At 36.6% G+C, this 14,875-nt stretch overlaps 1 protein-coding gene across 2 annotated transcripts in view; it reads left to right on the top strand.

Moving 5' to 3' along the window:
* The window catches only part of FBXW7 (F-box and WD repeat domain containing 7), a 175,361-nt gene that overhangs the window by 74,095 nt on the left and 86,391 nt on the right, over positions 1-14,875 (top strand). For both annotated transcript variants that reach the window (XM_030271517.4, XM_072928473.1), the window contains exon 2: positions 2,850-3,407. In XM_030271517.4, the coding sequence (XP_030127377.1) occupies positions 2,919-3,407 (489 nt within the window). In that variant the 5' untranslated portion in view covers positions 2,850-2,918. The remainder of the gene's footprint in view (positions 1-2,849; positions 3,408-14,875) is intronic.

Here is a 14,875-nt window from a genome sequence, read left to right on the forward strand (position 1 = left end):
TAATGTACATCCATCTGTTCTTTAGCAGATGCATCACCTCTCTGCATACTGATGATTTCTGATGTAGCACTACTTGTAATTAAATTTTGATAATGTATTTTACGGGCTTCTTGAAGAAACAAATTGAGTTTATTCATGCAAATGCAAAGTAAAATAGAAACCACTAATGACTAAAGCTAATTTCATGAACTGATGGTCACTCAAAAATGTAGGAATAATTAAAAATATATATACTACTAGTAGTTTACATTTTTAATTGGCTGGAATTTCATTTGGGTATAATAACAGTAACAACAGTGATATTTTTGTCGCTTAAACATTTACCGTATTCTTGCATTTGATTACTTTAATGTTTCAAAGCTGACCTTTTATGTTGGTTGCTTAAAGATACAAACTGGAAATATGTATTAAATTATTGAAACAAATGCAGCATTTGCAGTTTTATCAAGTACATACTAAACCAGTAATTGCATATATAATGCTGCTGATACTGAAAAAATGCAATTAAACTTTTAAGCTACACCCATGGCTACTTAGAGAAACATTTGTGGTGGAAACTAGAATTTCTAGATTGAGAAGATAGAAGCCTCTTGTTCAGCTTTTTTTTTAACTACTGATTTTTACATTATTTAGTGCTTCAACTTTCCAAGTTGAGAAGATAAGGTGTAGTATTGTTTTGTTCACAATGCCCAAACTATGTAGCAAGCCTGATATGTAAGTTGTATTACCATCAGATGATATATGTATCTAAATTTGACTTTTGATGAAATGTTATTAAACATCACTCCCACATGCTAAGGTTTCTGAGCTTTGGGGAAAGATATTACATGGAAACATCTCTCATAGAATGCACTCTTCATGGCATCTTTCGTAAATGCTCCTTACTGAACACAGAAATATAAACACATTTATCTTTGCTACCACTTGAATATAAAAACATAGACATTCGTGTCTGGTTTGGGCCACATGCACCCAAGTGTCCTAAACTTTTTTCCCATGGAAAAATCAAGAGTCAGCACAGTGTCTGCTTCCTTGCATTGAATGTGTGGTGTTTAATTGTCTTTTAGTGTTAGCTTCTCATTCACCGATTGGAACTTAATGGGTGCTTTCTTGGAATACATATTTCAGTGACTGATCTTACAAGGTTTTATTTGGAGGAATCGTCACTTGGGTAGATATGTGGAAACGTGAGAACCTTGTCTTTGGGATGTAAGTAGTGTTTCCCTAAGGAAGAAAGGTGCAGAGAAGTGCAGAATCCCAGCTATGAATCCTTCTCAAAGAGTGGAAAAACACCTGTATTTGTAAATGTGTTTCTGTGCCTTTTATGGTACAACACACTGAAAATTACAGTACAGCTATGGTTTATGATACTTTGTTCCCTACTAACCAATAAGGTGAATGTTTTTGCAAATATCATGGAGCAAAGTTGGGTTTATATGCTCCCTATCCATCTTATAAGGCCCTAGGTTTTTTGTAAAAAAAAACAACCAACCAAACAAAAAAACAGTAAGAGATAGGTGAGTTAATAAAAAGGAGGGGATGATGGTGGTGGTGGGGGAGGTTTAGAGATTATCATCCTGTGCTGAAGTACTCATGGAAACATCCTTTACTGCTCCTACTCCAAGGAGACTCAGAAGTTGTGCTCTCATACAGTATTTGTGGTGTTGTGCTTTCTGAATCTCTCTCTCACAGTGTTGCCTGCTGAGTGTGTGGGGTGGGCTGCGGGCTTCCAAGGACAGTGGCTCTATACACAATGACAAAGCTAATTTCTCTCTGCATATGCTTTCATGTACTGCTTTTAGAGCTGTGAGTCTGAGTGTTTGTTGTGTGAGGTGTGTCTGAATTCATCTACTCAATACATTGCTTGAATCTAGGGAAACCAAAGTCTGGATGTGCCAGCCTCAAAGGCTATAGAGCTGGAAATCTGATAACAACTTCAATCATGAATTATTAGTCTGTGTTATAGCCCCCTGTTCTTATATGTTGCTTGGAGGCGCATGGGTAGCTGAATGCATAATTTGGAAATTGCATTAGTATTTTTCAGTTTATATTAAAATGCACCTAATTTTGCCCTTTTTTGACATCTCAGAAACTCATTTAACAATTATTGTAGCTTCTGAGACTTTGGAGAACTTTACTACTCCTTCAAAAATCCCAGTAATACCAACAGTCTTTTTTTTCCCCAGGTGAGGTAAGTGGCATTTCTAAGCCACACAGGTTGCCTAGTGATGTCTGCTTTTGGCCCCTGGGCATTTCTCTGGTCAACTTAAGACTTGGCAGTGATAAGGTTGTATTCTTTAATGGGTGTTCTCTTCTTTATTAATCTAAAAGGAAATTAGAATAACAAGAAGTGAAGCTTTCAATTATATCTGAAAATATGCTGCTCTCAAGCATATTCTTTGGTCTTTTCATAAGACCAAAAGCAGTTTATTTTTTTGAATAATATACAAAGTCTGTAATCAAATGAGAGGGGAAATAAATGCTATTTGAAATGATCTGTACAATTTTTCCACAAGTAATATTGCATATTTGTATCTTCTCTTAACATGAATGTTAATGGCTTTTGTGGATTCTCTACAAGGGCAACTAGTTCTTCTGAATTTTGCTGAATCTGGTGCTTAGGGAGACTATGATCCGACTGTTTGACAGAACAAGTAATTCTCTTGCTAGAAAGTTGCCTGAAGTTTTTTTGTTTGTTTGTTTTTCTAGTTGTGTATCAAGAAGAAGTTATTCCTTGTTTTCTGGAAGTTTTTAGTTGCCAGGAATAATACAATTAAATAGTTTTTTACTGCTTTATCTAATAAAAAAAGTAATGTTTGTAATTTTCCACTTTTTCTTTATCTCCTTAGAATGTGAAAGCATTTGCATCTTCAGATAGCCTAGCCAAGGTCCAAGAAGTAGCAAGCTGGCTTTTGGAAATGAATCAGGAACTGCTCTCTGTGGGCAGCAAGAGGCGACGAACTGGTGGATCTCTTCGAGGTAATGCTTCCTCAAGCCAAGTAGATGAGGAGCAGATGAATCGGGTTGTAGAAGAGGAGGAGCAGCAGCAAAGACGACAACAAGAGGAGCAGCACATTGGGAGTAATGGGGAGATAGGAGGAGAAGAACCTGGATTTGATGACAGGCATGAATCTCAGCAAGAGCAGTTAGAAGAAAATAATAATAGACTTATTACAGTGGATGAAGATTCCACTTGTAACCAAGAGGAAGATGACGATGAACATGCTGGTGATCAAGAGGAGGAGGTGGAAGAGGAGGAGGAAATGGACCAGGACAGTGATGATTTTGATCAGTCTGATGACAGCAGTAGAGAAGATGAACATGCGAACAGTAATAGTGTCACAAATTCCAATAGCCTCATGGACTTGCCCATTCACCAGTCATCGCCATTCTACATCAAGACAAAGGTGAGACTTTTTTCATGCTCTTAATCCTCATTAACTTTAGATTTTGGAAAAAAAATTAGTATATTTAGCATAAACTGAAGTTTTACAATGAAGCAAACATTTTATATCCTAAAGAGCTTACAGTGAAGGATTTATGTTAGCTGCTAATAATAAAAATATTTGCATGCATTCGACATGAGCAAATATCCCTATATATTTTAAGGAATAGCATTCTGATGACTATGGTCAAAATACCAAGATGTTTCTTTACAAATATTTTTATGTAAGACCTTAGTGGTGTTATTTATGCTATTTTCCTTCTCCAAATGGACTAGAAGGGAAGGTAAGCAATCTTCACCGTGTTGTGTTCGCAGACAAGATCTGGTTCATTTAGGTGAAAACATTGTAATGAAAAGGTAGGGTGGAATACTATAGAAACATTAAATTCCTCCTGCTGGTCTGCTGAGTTCCTTGACAAAATACAGGTTAAAAAAAGTGCAATTGCCAGTCATTCAGTTGGGAATTCATTATATAATGTCTTATTGTAGCCTACTTTTGAGGACCTTGAACCTGTGTGCTGGTTGTTGAAAACTACAGATTTGCAGTAAGAATCTGGAAATTAATCTTCATACTTTTATTTCTCTTACATCACCTAACATTTTAGATTAAAAAGAAGTTACTGGATTATTGGCTGCAGTTTATATTTGTAGTTCATTATATTTTCCAAGTTCTTTGGGAAGGAAGAATTCCATTAACTCTTAGGAGCAGCAAAATAATGAAAGCAGTGATACTGACTAGTAAGAAAGAGTAGGCCAGTGTTCTTCTGGGAGGATGTTCTTCTTAAGTATATGGACTGATTTCTTTTTCTTATTCATTAATTGTTAATAGCACACCTAGCCTCCTCTCACCTTTCAAAAAACAAAACCTCCTCAAAGTTTGAATTTTACTTAAAAAAATAATTAAAACCTGAGGTAAAACAAAACATAACCACAAAAAAAGTCAGCTAACATAAGTTAACAGGTTGACTATGAGCATAAATTTATAGAGATGGATAATCAGTCTTGAAGATGCACCTGAACAGGTAAATAGGGTGAATATTTGCTTCTGGAATCTACAGCAATATTTTTGTTAATAACAACAGTAATAAATTCACTTCCATGTTTAAAGTGTCTCATCTAACATATTTTATTTTTGAAAAGTTGTAATGTTTTCACATGAGATTTTTATATAATTTTATATTTATAATTCTACTCTTCATATACTGAAATATATGCTTTCTAATTTGGAGTGAAATACTGTCATATTTCATATAATTGAATTGGATTTTACTACTGAAATCCTTGGTTTCTTTTCAACACATTGGTTTTCCTGTATTTAGTATGTTTTACTGAGTATCATATAACAACTTGCATCCAGCATGGATAATAATTAATGTAGGAAATTCTTATACTCAAAATTATGTTTTTAAGTCTCTGAATTGGAAACTTGTTGAAGTGCTTTGTAAGTAACTATACTCAAATGATGTACAGACAGAGCCGAGCATAATTTTCAGTGGTGGCCAGTTCTGAATCTTTTTTTATTGACTTCAATAATGAATGTAGCTTTTTCTTTCTTTTCTTGAGGCATATTTGACATGAACTGAAACAAGTCAGTGTAGCCTGAAGGAAGATGTCTGAAAGATCTTTGTACAGATGCAAAATTTCTGTGTGGTCTGATAGTTGCTCTACATATTCGATGCAGGACTGGCCTTTTTTGTCTCTGCTCTGTCCCCAGGCTGTGTTTCTGCAAGAATTGTTGGGCAGTCAGGTAGCAAACCATACTTGGATTTTTTTTCATGGTGCAGCTCTGTTTTAGGAAGTTTCAACTGTGTGCCTAAAGTATCAGCACAGGTTAGAAAGCTGAGCTGACAGTGCTCAGCACGATGGTTACACATTAGAACCGACAGCATGCAACATTAATGTTACCAATTCATTAATAAACCAATATTTAACCAGAGGAACACATTCGGTGTTACAAAGTGTTGTGGAAACACATCTGTGAGAGCATGAATGAATTACCAAAGTAAAAATAAGCACGATTAATTAATATGCTGCTTTTGAGAAGAAAAGGGAGTGTTAGTAGATTTGTTAGCTATATTTACAAGTGATTTCTGCTTCTACCTGTTGAGGATAGAGTCATCCTAGGAGACTTGAACCTGGTGGACTTGTTCTTAGCTTTTCAGATATGTTTTTCAGCATTTGTAGTCAATTACAGTTCTCCTAACTCTGGCTGAATTACCTTGCTGTGTGCTGTACTCTATGAAACTTGCTTTGTGCCACCATTACAGCCAGTGATGGCTGAATGCCCTACTTATGTCTGCGTGTCAGATGTAAACCTGACTCCTGAGAAGCATTCATGATGCAACACAGTTTGTTCTGCTTGTACATATGGGCAGCACATTTTCACCACTACCAAATACCAAGAGATAATAGTGAGACTGAACAAAACTGCTACTACTGTAGGTGTTGTACACCTCATCTTAGTTTTTTAATATCTCTGTTCTTTGTCCTTTTACTTTTTCTTCATTTACTCATAAGCTACTGAATAAAGTCTTTCTCTAATCTGACTTCATCTCTTGACCTGCAGAATCCTGTGTGGCTAAGGAAGGAAATGTCATATTTCCCCCATAACACCACAGTGTACTCTGCTTGTGTTTGCTGCTTGTCACCTTAGTAGCAGCAAGCATGCTATGTTCTAATAGATATATATAAAATATATAAAAATATTTGCCTCACATTACTGCTCTGTGCAATTAACTGATATAATTGCTGCCATAATGTTGTGAAAATGTTATGAGTAAAGGGCATGGGCACTTGAAATGAGAAGGCTGGTGGTTCAGGAGGAACTTCATTGCATTCAGCAGCACCGCACAGGAATCCAGAAGGATCTTTGTGGTTACCTACATGATTTCCTGCATAAAATATTAGGCTGCTCTGTGTTGACTCTGTGCAAACTAAAGCTTATTTTTTGAAAAATGTCACTGTTTGAAAACAGGAAACTGTGCAGCAGGGCAAGTCTCTCTCAAGCCTAGATTAATAGTGTCAGTTACCATCAGTGTTTAAACTTCTCCACATTTACTCTGCCTTCTTCCCATTGTCTGACTTTTTCTGTTACAATTTTGTTTTATTTTCATTTTGTATCGAAGAGCTGTTTAACAAATGTATTTTTTTCTCCCCATACATTAAGCAATCAAGTTCTTTCCTGAAAGATCTCTTAAATGTAAATAATAAGGACAGTGTGTCCTTTGGGCATATTTTTCTATTTTTTGTTCTTGTTATGGTACTTCTCTGAGTGCTTTGGTGTTGGAACATTTATCTTGAATTACAGATGTCTTTATATCTTGATCAGCAATCTGGTTGAGGGGATTGAGTGGACCCTTAGTCAGTTTGTGGGTGACATCAAGTTGGTTGGGAGTGTTGATCTGCTGGAGGGTAGGAAGCCTCCATAGAGGGATCTGGACAGGCTGGATTGATGGGTCAAGGCCAAGTATATGAGTCTTAACAAGGCCAAATGCCAGATCCTGCTCTTGGCTCACATCAGCCACATACAGTGCTACAGGCTTGGGCTGAGTGGCTGGAAAGCTGTGCAGCAGAAAAGGACCTGGGGGTGCTGCTGGAGTGCAGCTGAACATGAGCCAGGGTGTGCCCAGGTGGCCAAGAAGGCCAGTGACATCCTGGCCTGCATTAGCAATGGTGTGGCCAGCAGGACCAGGCAGTGATCATCCTCCTGTACTCACACAGGTGAGGCCACCTCAATCCTATGTCTAGTTCTGGGCCCCTTAGTCCTGGAAGGACATTGAGGGGCTGGAATGAGTCCAGAGAAAGGCAATGGAGCTGGTGAGGGGTCTGGAGCACAAGTCCTGTGAGGAGCAGCTGAGGGAGCTGGAGTTGTTTAGCTCAAGAGAGACCTTATCACTGTCTGCAAATACCTGAAAGGAGGGTGTAGCCAGGTGAAGGTTGGCCTCTTCTTCCAGGTAGCAAGTGACAAAACAAGAGGAATTGACCTGAAGTTGCACTAGGGGAGCTTTAGATTGGATATTAGGATACACTCCTTGCAGGAAAGGGTTGTCAAACACTGGAACAGGCTCCTCAGGGAGAAGGTTGAGTTAACAAGACATACAGCACTTAGAGACATGCTTTAGTGTCTGGCTTGTAGTAGTGTTAGATTGATAGTTGAACTTGATGATCTTAAAAGATATTTTCCAACCTAAATGATTATATGATATCAGAAGTATGCTTAAAACAAAGTAGCAGCTGTGCCAAGGACAGTTAAAATTTGTATTTAACTATTGATATATCAGATAACTCCATGCATTGGGATTTCATGTTTGACTGATTTGTCTAATATGATGCAAGCCTTTTTCATAGAGCTTTCTACTCTGTAAGGTTGGCCTGTGTCCTTTGTACCTACAGAACTAATGCTCAGTTGTATTAAAGTGACCGGAGTTTTCTCACATGTCAGGTCCTTTACTGTTTGTTAATTTTTACTTCAGTTGATCTGTGTCTTGTCAAATGTTGCCATATCTGTTTTAAAAATACTAAATAGCACAAGAGAGTTAAGTAAATATATATAGCAGTCTGACAAAAACATGTTCTTTGTGCTGGTTCTTTACTGATTGCATTGTATTTGTGGCATCCATTTCCAGTGCTCTGTGATGACTTTGTATCAGTTGAGTTCTGTTGGGTAACAATTAACCACAGCATAACAGCATAAGCAAAGAAATCTTCTTACATCCCATATTTCATAGCAACTACATTTAAATGCTTTTATCCCTCTACATGTGGGATTCTGTTGCAATGCAAGGACAAGAATGTATTACTGGCAGTTGCTAGTATGAAATAGGTCATATAAATTATTGTTCTTGCTTACTTGAGATTTAAATTGTTTGTCTAGTGGCTCATACTCTTGAAATTGAAGTACTAGCAGATGTATCATGCCGGCAGTATTTTATGTTTATCAAAATTGTTGTTTATGACAGAAGTGGTACGAGCATGGTTTTGTGGAAGAAAATGTCATCAATGCTATAATCCTATTTTATGACAGCCACTGCATTATTTTCTCTTGTACTGACGTCTTGGTTTCACCACAGGGTTATCTAGGTTGTACTTGGTTTACTTTTCCAAGTTTTTTTCCTGTAAATCTATAGGTTTATTTGGTATTTCTGAAATATTTTGATTGTTCTGATTCCTAAAAATATTTTGATCATAATACATACAATCTTTAACTTGTTCCATTTTTTTGTCTTTGTTTGCATAACTGTTCTTGTAACTCAGTTTCATAGTTTTTAAATATTAATGTCTTCAATATACTTATATATTTTATTTTTAATTGATATTTTTGGTTCCCATTAAGATGAGTTGTTTTTCTTGAACTGCTACAAACTTTTTATATTTACAGGAGCATTGCTTGTTGATTATCTTAGAAGTTGTTTATAAACAGCTACAGTAATTTATGGGTTCATTCATCTCTGGTTTGGGTTTGATGGGAACTGATTTTGTGGGGAAAAAAGTTATGATCACTTGTATGCAACCTCCTAGGAATTTAACTTTGTTCAATTAGTTTTTATTTAGCTAAAATTCAACGTTATATAATACCTTTAATATTAAATGTCTCTGATATTGAAGCCACCTCAGAAAATACCCACTTTAAAAAAATTAAACACATGAATTCATGAAAAGCATTAGCTGCATTATTTACAGCAAATATTGTCACAGATTTCTATGGTGCAGGCAAAATAGCCACTTGATATCAGACTAACAGAAGTGAAATGTATTAAGTGAGGACCTGAATTTTAAAACCCAAGCGAGCAGGTGGAGCAGGAAGATTGTTAGCTGGTGCGTAGCCATTTTCCTGCTCGAGGTTTCAGAAAACACTTTTGTCTGCTCTGTTTGTCTGGAGGGATTTCTGAAGGAGTGTTTGAGCCCATTTATGTGAGATGCTTTATCCTTCTGGGCAACGGGCACTGTTCAACAAAAACCTTTGCAATTTACTTAAACATTTATTTCCTTTTCTTATATTGAGGCTGTCATAAAATTTAGCAAATTAGGTTATATGAATGTGAAATGTTACTTCTGTGTTAGCTATTTGGATTGTGATGGTTACTTCTCATAAGGGGTCAGGCATTCGTGCATGCAGAACCCTCCAATAACTTCACTAATTAGTCTCCTCTTCAGATGCAGGTTTGCTTGCTGCAGAATTGTGGGTTGTGATTGTTTTGTTGGTTAGCAGAGCTTCCAAGGAAACAGAAAACAGATTAGGTAAAATGAAGATGAAAAATTATTGTATTGTTGCATCTACAATCACAAAACCCACTTTGATACCCTTTCAGAAGCTGTCGTATTTTAGCATTTACTTCACTACTGAAGGTAATAAGATTTTTTTTTAATGGATACATTTAATACCTAACATATATTATAAACAACAGTGGTAAAGGCTGAGAGGCAGTTTAATTTACATGTAAAACCAGTACTTTGATTGCAGCATCCTCTACCATACTTGATACCATAGTATCCATTTGGCTGTGAGTCACAAGAGAGAGTGTGTGTAAGTAATGGTGCTGTTCAGGAGTGCCTCTTCTTGATTGCTTATTGACATGCGAGAGTGGAGGGAGAGAGGATACTACAGGTAAGCCGGATTGATTTGGGTGGAGCTGGAAGAGGATGTACCACAGGAAAGCCTGTCCCTTGGAGCTGAAATACCCATCTCTTCAATTCTGAAACAAATCTAAAGTCCTGCTTTTATACAGAGCTTTCAGCTCTTAAATAGTGCAGACTGTGACAGAGTTTTTTGCTCCAAGGTGCCTGGTCTAAGCTTGTGTGTAGAGCCACAGAGATAAGAAGGATTTATTTTTTTCAGAGGGTTTTGGCTTTGGATGGAAAGACAGCATTAATTTTTAAACTGAGGAAGCCTAAGATTGCACCGGGCACTTTGTGCAAATGTGAAGTGAAAAGGACTCTGGTGTGAAAGTCTGCAGTTATTGTGAGAATTACTGATAGGCTAAAAGCAGGATAGGGGAATAAAGGGGAATCAAAGATGATTACAGAAAGCTGATCCTTGGGAGCAGATTTTTTTGTGTACAGGCAGTACATGGAATTAGGGAAAAGTTGCAGTGTGTGTTGATGGAGGGTGGTTTGTGTGTGTTAATAATTTTCTCCTGTGAGCAGCAGAGGGGGCTGCTATTGCTTTGCTGCTATTGCTTTGCTGCAGCCTTCCCTGTGCAGAAAGGCTACACATAAAAATTGCTCTGATCGTTGAAAAAAAAGGCAACAAAAAAAGCATTGACAGTTTTTTCACCCCCTCTTTCTTTTTCCTGTGATTCTGTTTTTTCATTGAAGGGGATCTTGCCAAGGCATACAAGTGCTTTAAGGGCAGGTGTTCAGATACTGGAGCCAGATTCTTCATGTTGCCCAGTGGCAGGATAAGGGGCAATAAGCACAAACAGAAACATAGGAAGTTACATCTGAAAATGAGGAAAAACTTTCCTTTGAGGGTGACAGCACTGGAACAGGCTGTCCAAAGAGCCTGTGGAGTGTCTTTCTATGGAAATACTCAAAACTTGCCTGGACATGATCCTGTGCAACCTGCACCAGGTGAACCTGCTTTAGCAGAGAATTGGACTGGATGATGTCCAGAGGTCCCTTCCAACGATTCTGTGATTCATAACTGCCAGTCAGAATTACTTTTGTATTACCATGACAGTTTAGTTATTTTCAAGCAAATTTTGTTGTTTCAAAAGATATTTTCTTTTTACTTTTCTGATACAGAGCTTTGTTTTTTTATTGGGCAGTAATAACTTTAGAAATATTCATACTTAGAGATTAATATAAATCAACATTTCTAACCTTTGATTTCTTTCTCATTTATATACCCAAGTTTAGTGCTAATTATTCCACATGTGCAGGATCATTTGAAAAGGTTACACAACTGCCATTAGATGCAGTTTGTTAAATATTAAAACATCCACAGAAGGAATGCAGATTCTTTGTTTCTCTGTAGATAGCAAGTTACTTTTCCAACTTTACCAATCTGCAGCATGCTTTTCTACAAATACCAGTGTTTTGTTTGAAAAGTACTTTTTACTTCCGGTGTTAATACTGTGTTTGACTTCCTGTGTTTACTTCCTTTTACTTGGCTGTATTAATTTATGATTTCATTTGCTGCTCAAGGCTTGTAGGGATTTAGCTATACTTTTCTAAGTAGAATTCTTCTACACCTTCACTTGTATATAAAACTAATGTGTTACATAATTGCTGCCCTGCTTATTTTTCCTACTCTGTAAGTGGATCATGAAGTTTGTTTATGGATATGTGGGCTATATTTGTAGTAATGTGGTTATTACTAAAGGTACATATTTGAATTGTCCTTTGGTTGCTTGGCTTAGGCATTGCTCCCTAAAGGTAAATATTGGGGGGTTACTTGCATATGCTACTCAAACTTTTCATATCAGTTTATTTGATGTAGAATAAATTAAATTGATGCCTTCATGATAACTACCGGAAGAAGCTTCTTGTTGTCCCACACTTTTGCATAGACTTTGAAATCAGTGTTGGTTCAGCTCCCATGTGGTTTTTGCTCTGCATCTTTACTGTCAAAATGAAAATGAACTTTTTTTTTTTCCAAAGGAAAGAAATAAAAAAATGTGTAGTAGTACTATTTCACCTCACCGATTATATGACAACAATATTATTAAGTAGAAATCAAGCCAATGTGCTTCAGAATCCCTTCAGTATACTCACTCTGTTGGGATCTGTGACTTGTCTAACAAATATATTTGGGAGTTCTGCCCCACTTAAATATGCCATTTGTTCCTTTTGTTGTTCTTGACTATGTGGCACATGCCGTTGCCTGATGTGATCGGTAGCCCAAGTATTTCCAGTCTGTAGTGAAACAGCTGTATTTTCATGAACATTTATCAGTGGATGCTGTTGCCCTGTCAGTTTTAAGCTGCTTCTTCTTTTGAAGGTTAACTGAAGTTGGTATTACCTGTTATAAAACTTAATGCAAATGGTGAATCAAAGTGTGGAGACAGTAAAACTTTAACTAGTGAGTTAGTTTTTGGTTTTGTTGACACATCTTTCCCAAATGGTTGTTAAATATTTCTTTAGCTATGAATTTGAAGTGTATGTTAAAAAAAAAAACAAAACAGCAAGTTATGATTAGTAACCTTCTTGCATTTGCTGATGCTTATACTTAAAAAATCATGGGATCTGAAATTAGCTTAAGAAACTGGAGGACTAGAAATTGCTCTGAAGATCAAAACTAAGTTTAATACCTGCTGCAGGACTAAAATTTTTTCCTGGTATGTTTCTCACTCAGAGCTATTTTTCAGATTACAGTATATCCTTTATTTCTGTAGGAGACTTTTCATTATCTGCAGAACATGTGGCTATTCAGCAAGCTGTGCACAGTGAAAGAATTTACATAACTTTATAAATTCTTGAGTATAAGGAGAGAAAATAGACAATGTCAATTTCTCTGCTAGTTTAATGATTTCTGAGCAAGCAAAATGCTTAAAAACAAAATTTCCAAGCTGTTTCAGCAAATGTTTGAACAGACAGCATCTAATGTCCATCCACAAAGGATGATTTTTGACACATGAACTGTTCTTCTTTGCTAGTGCATGGTGTCTGATCTGTGCAGGCAGCTGTGCTTGTGTAGTAATGATATACTGTGCATTTTGTGTAGATTTACTGATGAGCTGTTATATTTTGTTTATGTGAATGTTTTCCAGTTTTATTGGAGAAATTTCTATTATAAAAATCCCTGTAAAATCTAGAACAGGTGTTTCTATAAATGGTTTGTTTTTTCACAAGCATCTTCTCCCTTTTTTTCCGTAGTGTGGTTAATGAAGATGCTGTCTAAACTCCATGCAAAATTTGTGAGATTTCTGGCCATTCTCTCTTGGCCAAACAAGTTCAGGAATTCACCAGATTATTATAAAATGTGTTTATGTTAAAAATCTTCATGTGTCTTGACTCTGTATGGTACAGCCTTTGATGTAACATTACATATAGTTAAGTGGTATTGAGATTTTAAAGGAGAAAATAATTAGTTCTAGTGGATAGATAGGTTTCTTGATAATAATCGGTGAAATACAAGTGGAAAGCATTGCTGTTGGGCATCTTTTCTTCTGTCTTATTTCTCTTTTTCACATTTCTTGCTATTTTTAAATTTTGTTTCTTTAGATTGTAACAAGAATTGGGAAGAGGGAGAGGATCTGAGGACACAATTACTAAAAACGCATTTCTATTCCAAATCAAGGTGGCCCAAACTATTTCTTTGTAAAACCTGTTTTTTTAAAATCTTTGTTCTTACTAAAAGGTGATATTTTTCTATTGACTTTACTACCTGAGCATATTGCATAATGTAAAAGGAGGGAACTGTGAATTTTAGTAATACTCAATGTAGTTCAGTCTTGGAAGACGCTGGCTATACTTTTCAGCTGCGTCATGACATATTACTCAGTTAATGCTTATAAAATTTTAATACATTTGTTCAATCCCTGGCCCCTCTGTGAAGTGGAAAATGTACTTATCGCCATGGATTGCCAGCAGGGATAATTTCCACCTAATTCATCATCAGAAGTCATCACTTCTTTCAAGTAAAGTATTAGCAACATTTCCTGTAAGTGCAAATCTCATTCTTACCCAGTCAGTGTTTCACAGTGGGCAGGAGACCCTTTGTTCTTCTCATTTAACTCATGGAGTGTCCCTTAAGGATGGCAGCTACCATGAGAATTATTGGCCCAAAAGTATTGAGTACTAAAAAAAATTAAAGACAACAAATAATAAATACTCTTTTTGCCAATGTCATAATTCTTTCAGCTGTGATACCTAGGTGAGATTTTCTAAAATATGCAGAAAATAATTGAATTAATTAAAATGAATATGTAAAAATAAAGAAAGCAGGAGTGACACAGCTAAATTGAAGAAATCAAACCAAAAATCATTTAATATGCATCAGTTGTTCTTGCCAAATGTAATAATGTTGTCCCTCAAATTTTAAGCTGGACTTCATCTACAGGAAGGACACTTTCTGTTGGTACTCAGAGGCACTTACTCTTCTGCACAATTTTTGGCTTTGGTGTAGGCCACTAGTATGCCATGCCTTAGAGCAATGTGCTGTGCCCTGTGTGTGCAGGTATCCCATGTGTGTGTTTTGGGGGACAGGCTGTTGACAGACTGACTCTTCCCACACTGTGCCAATCAGAATTTGGTGCTGGTGCACTTCATGTCTTTCTTGGCAGGGTTTAGTATCAGAATGCCAGTAAGCTCAGAGCTGGATTTGGCCAACCATACCAATCAAGAATGCCAGCCCTTCTTCAAACTACCTGCTTTTTTCTCTGCTGTAAGAATTCTTTACTTCACATATCTTGAGCTTTATAAATAACCTCACACCCCTTTGCAGTATGCTGTTACCAGCTGAAAAGGATTATGTAGCTTAATTTGGTG

The sequence above is a fragment of the Taeniopygia guttata genome, chromosome 4, assembly GCF_048771995.1.
Source record: "Taeniopygia guttata chromosome 4, bTaeGut7.mat, whole genome shotgun sequence".
Lineage (NCBI taxonomy): Eukaryota > Metazoa > Chordata > Aves > Passeriformes > Estrildidae > Taeniopygia > Taeniopygia guttata.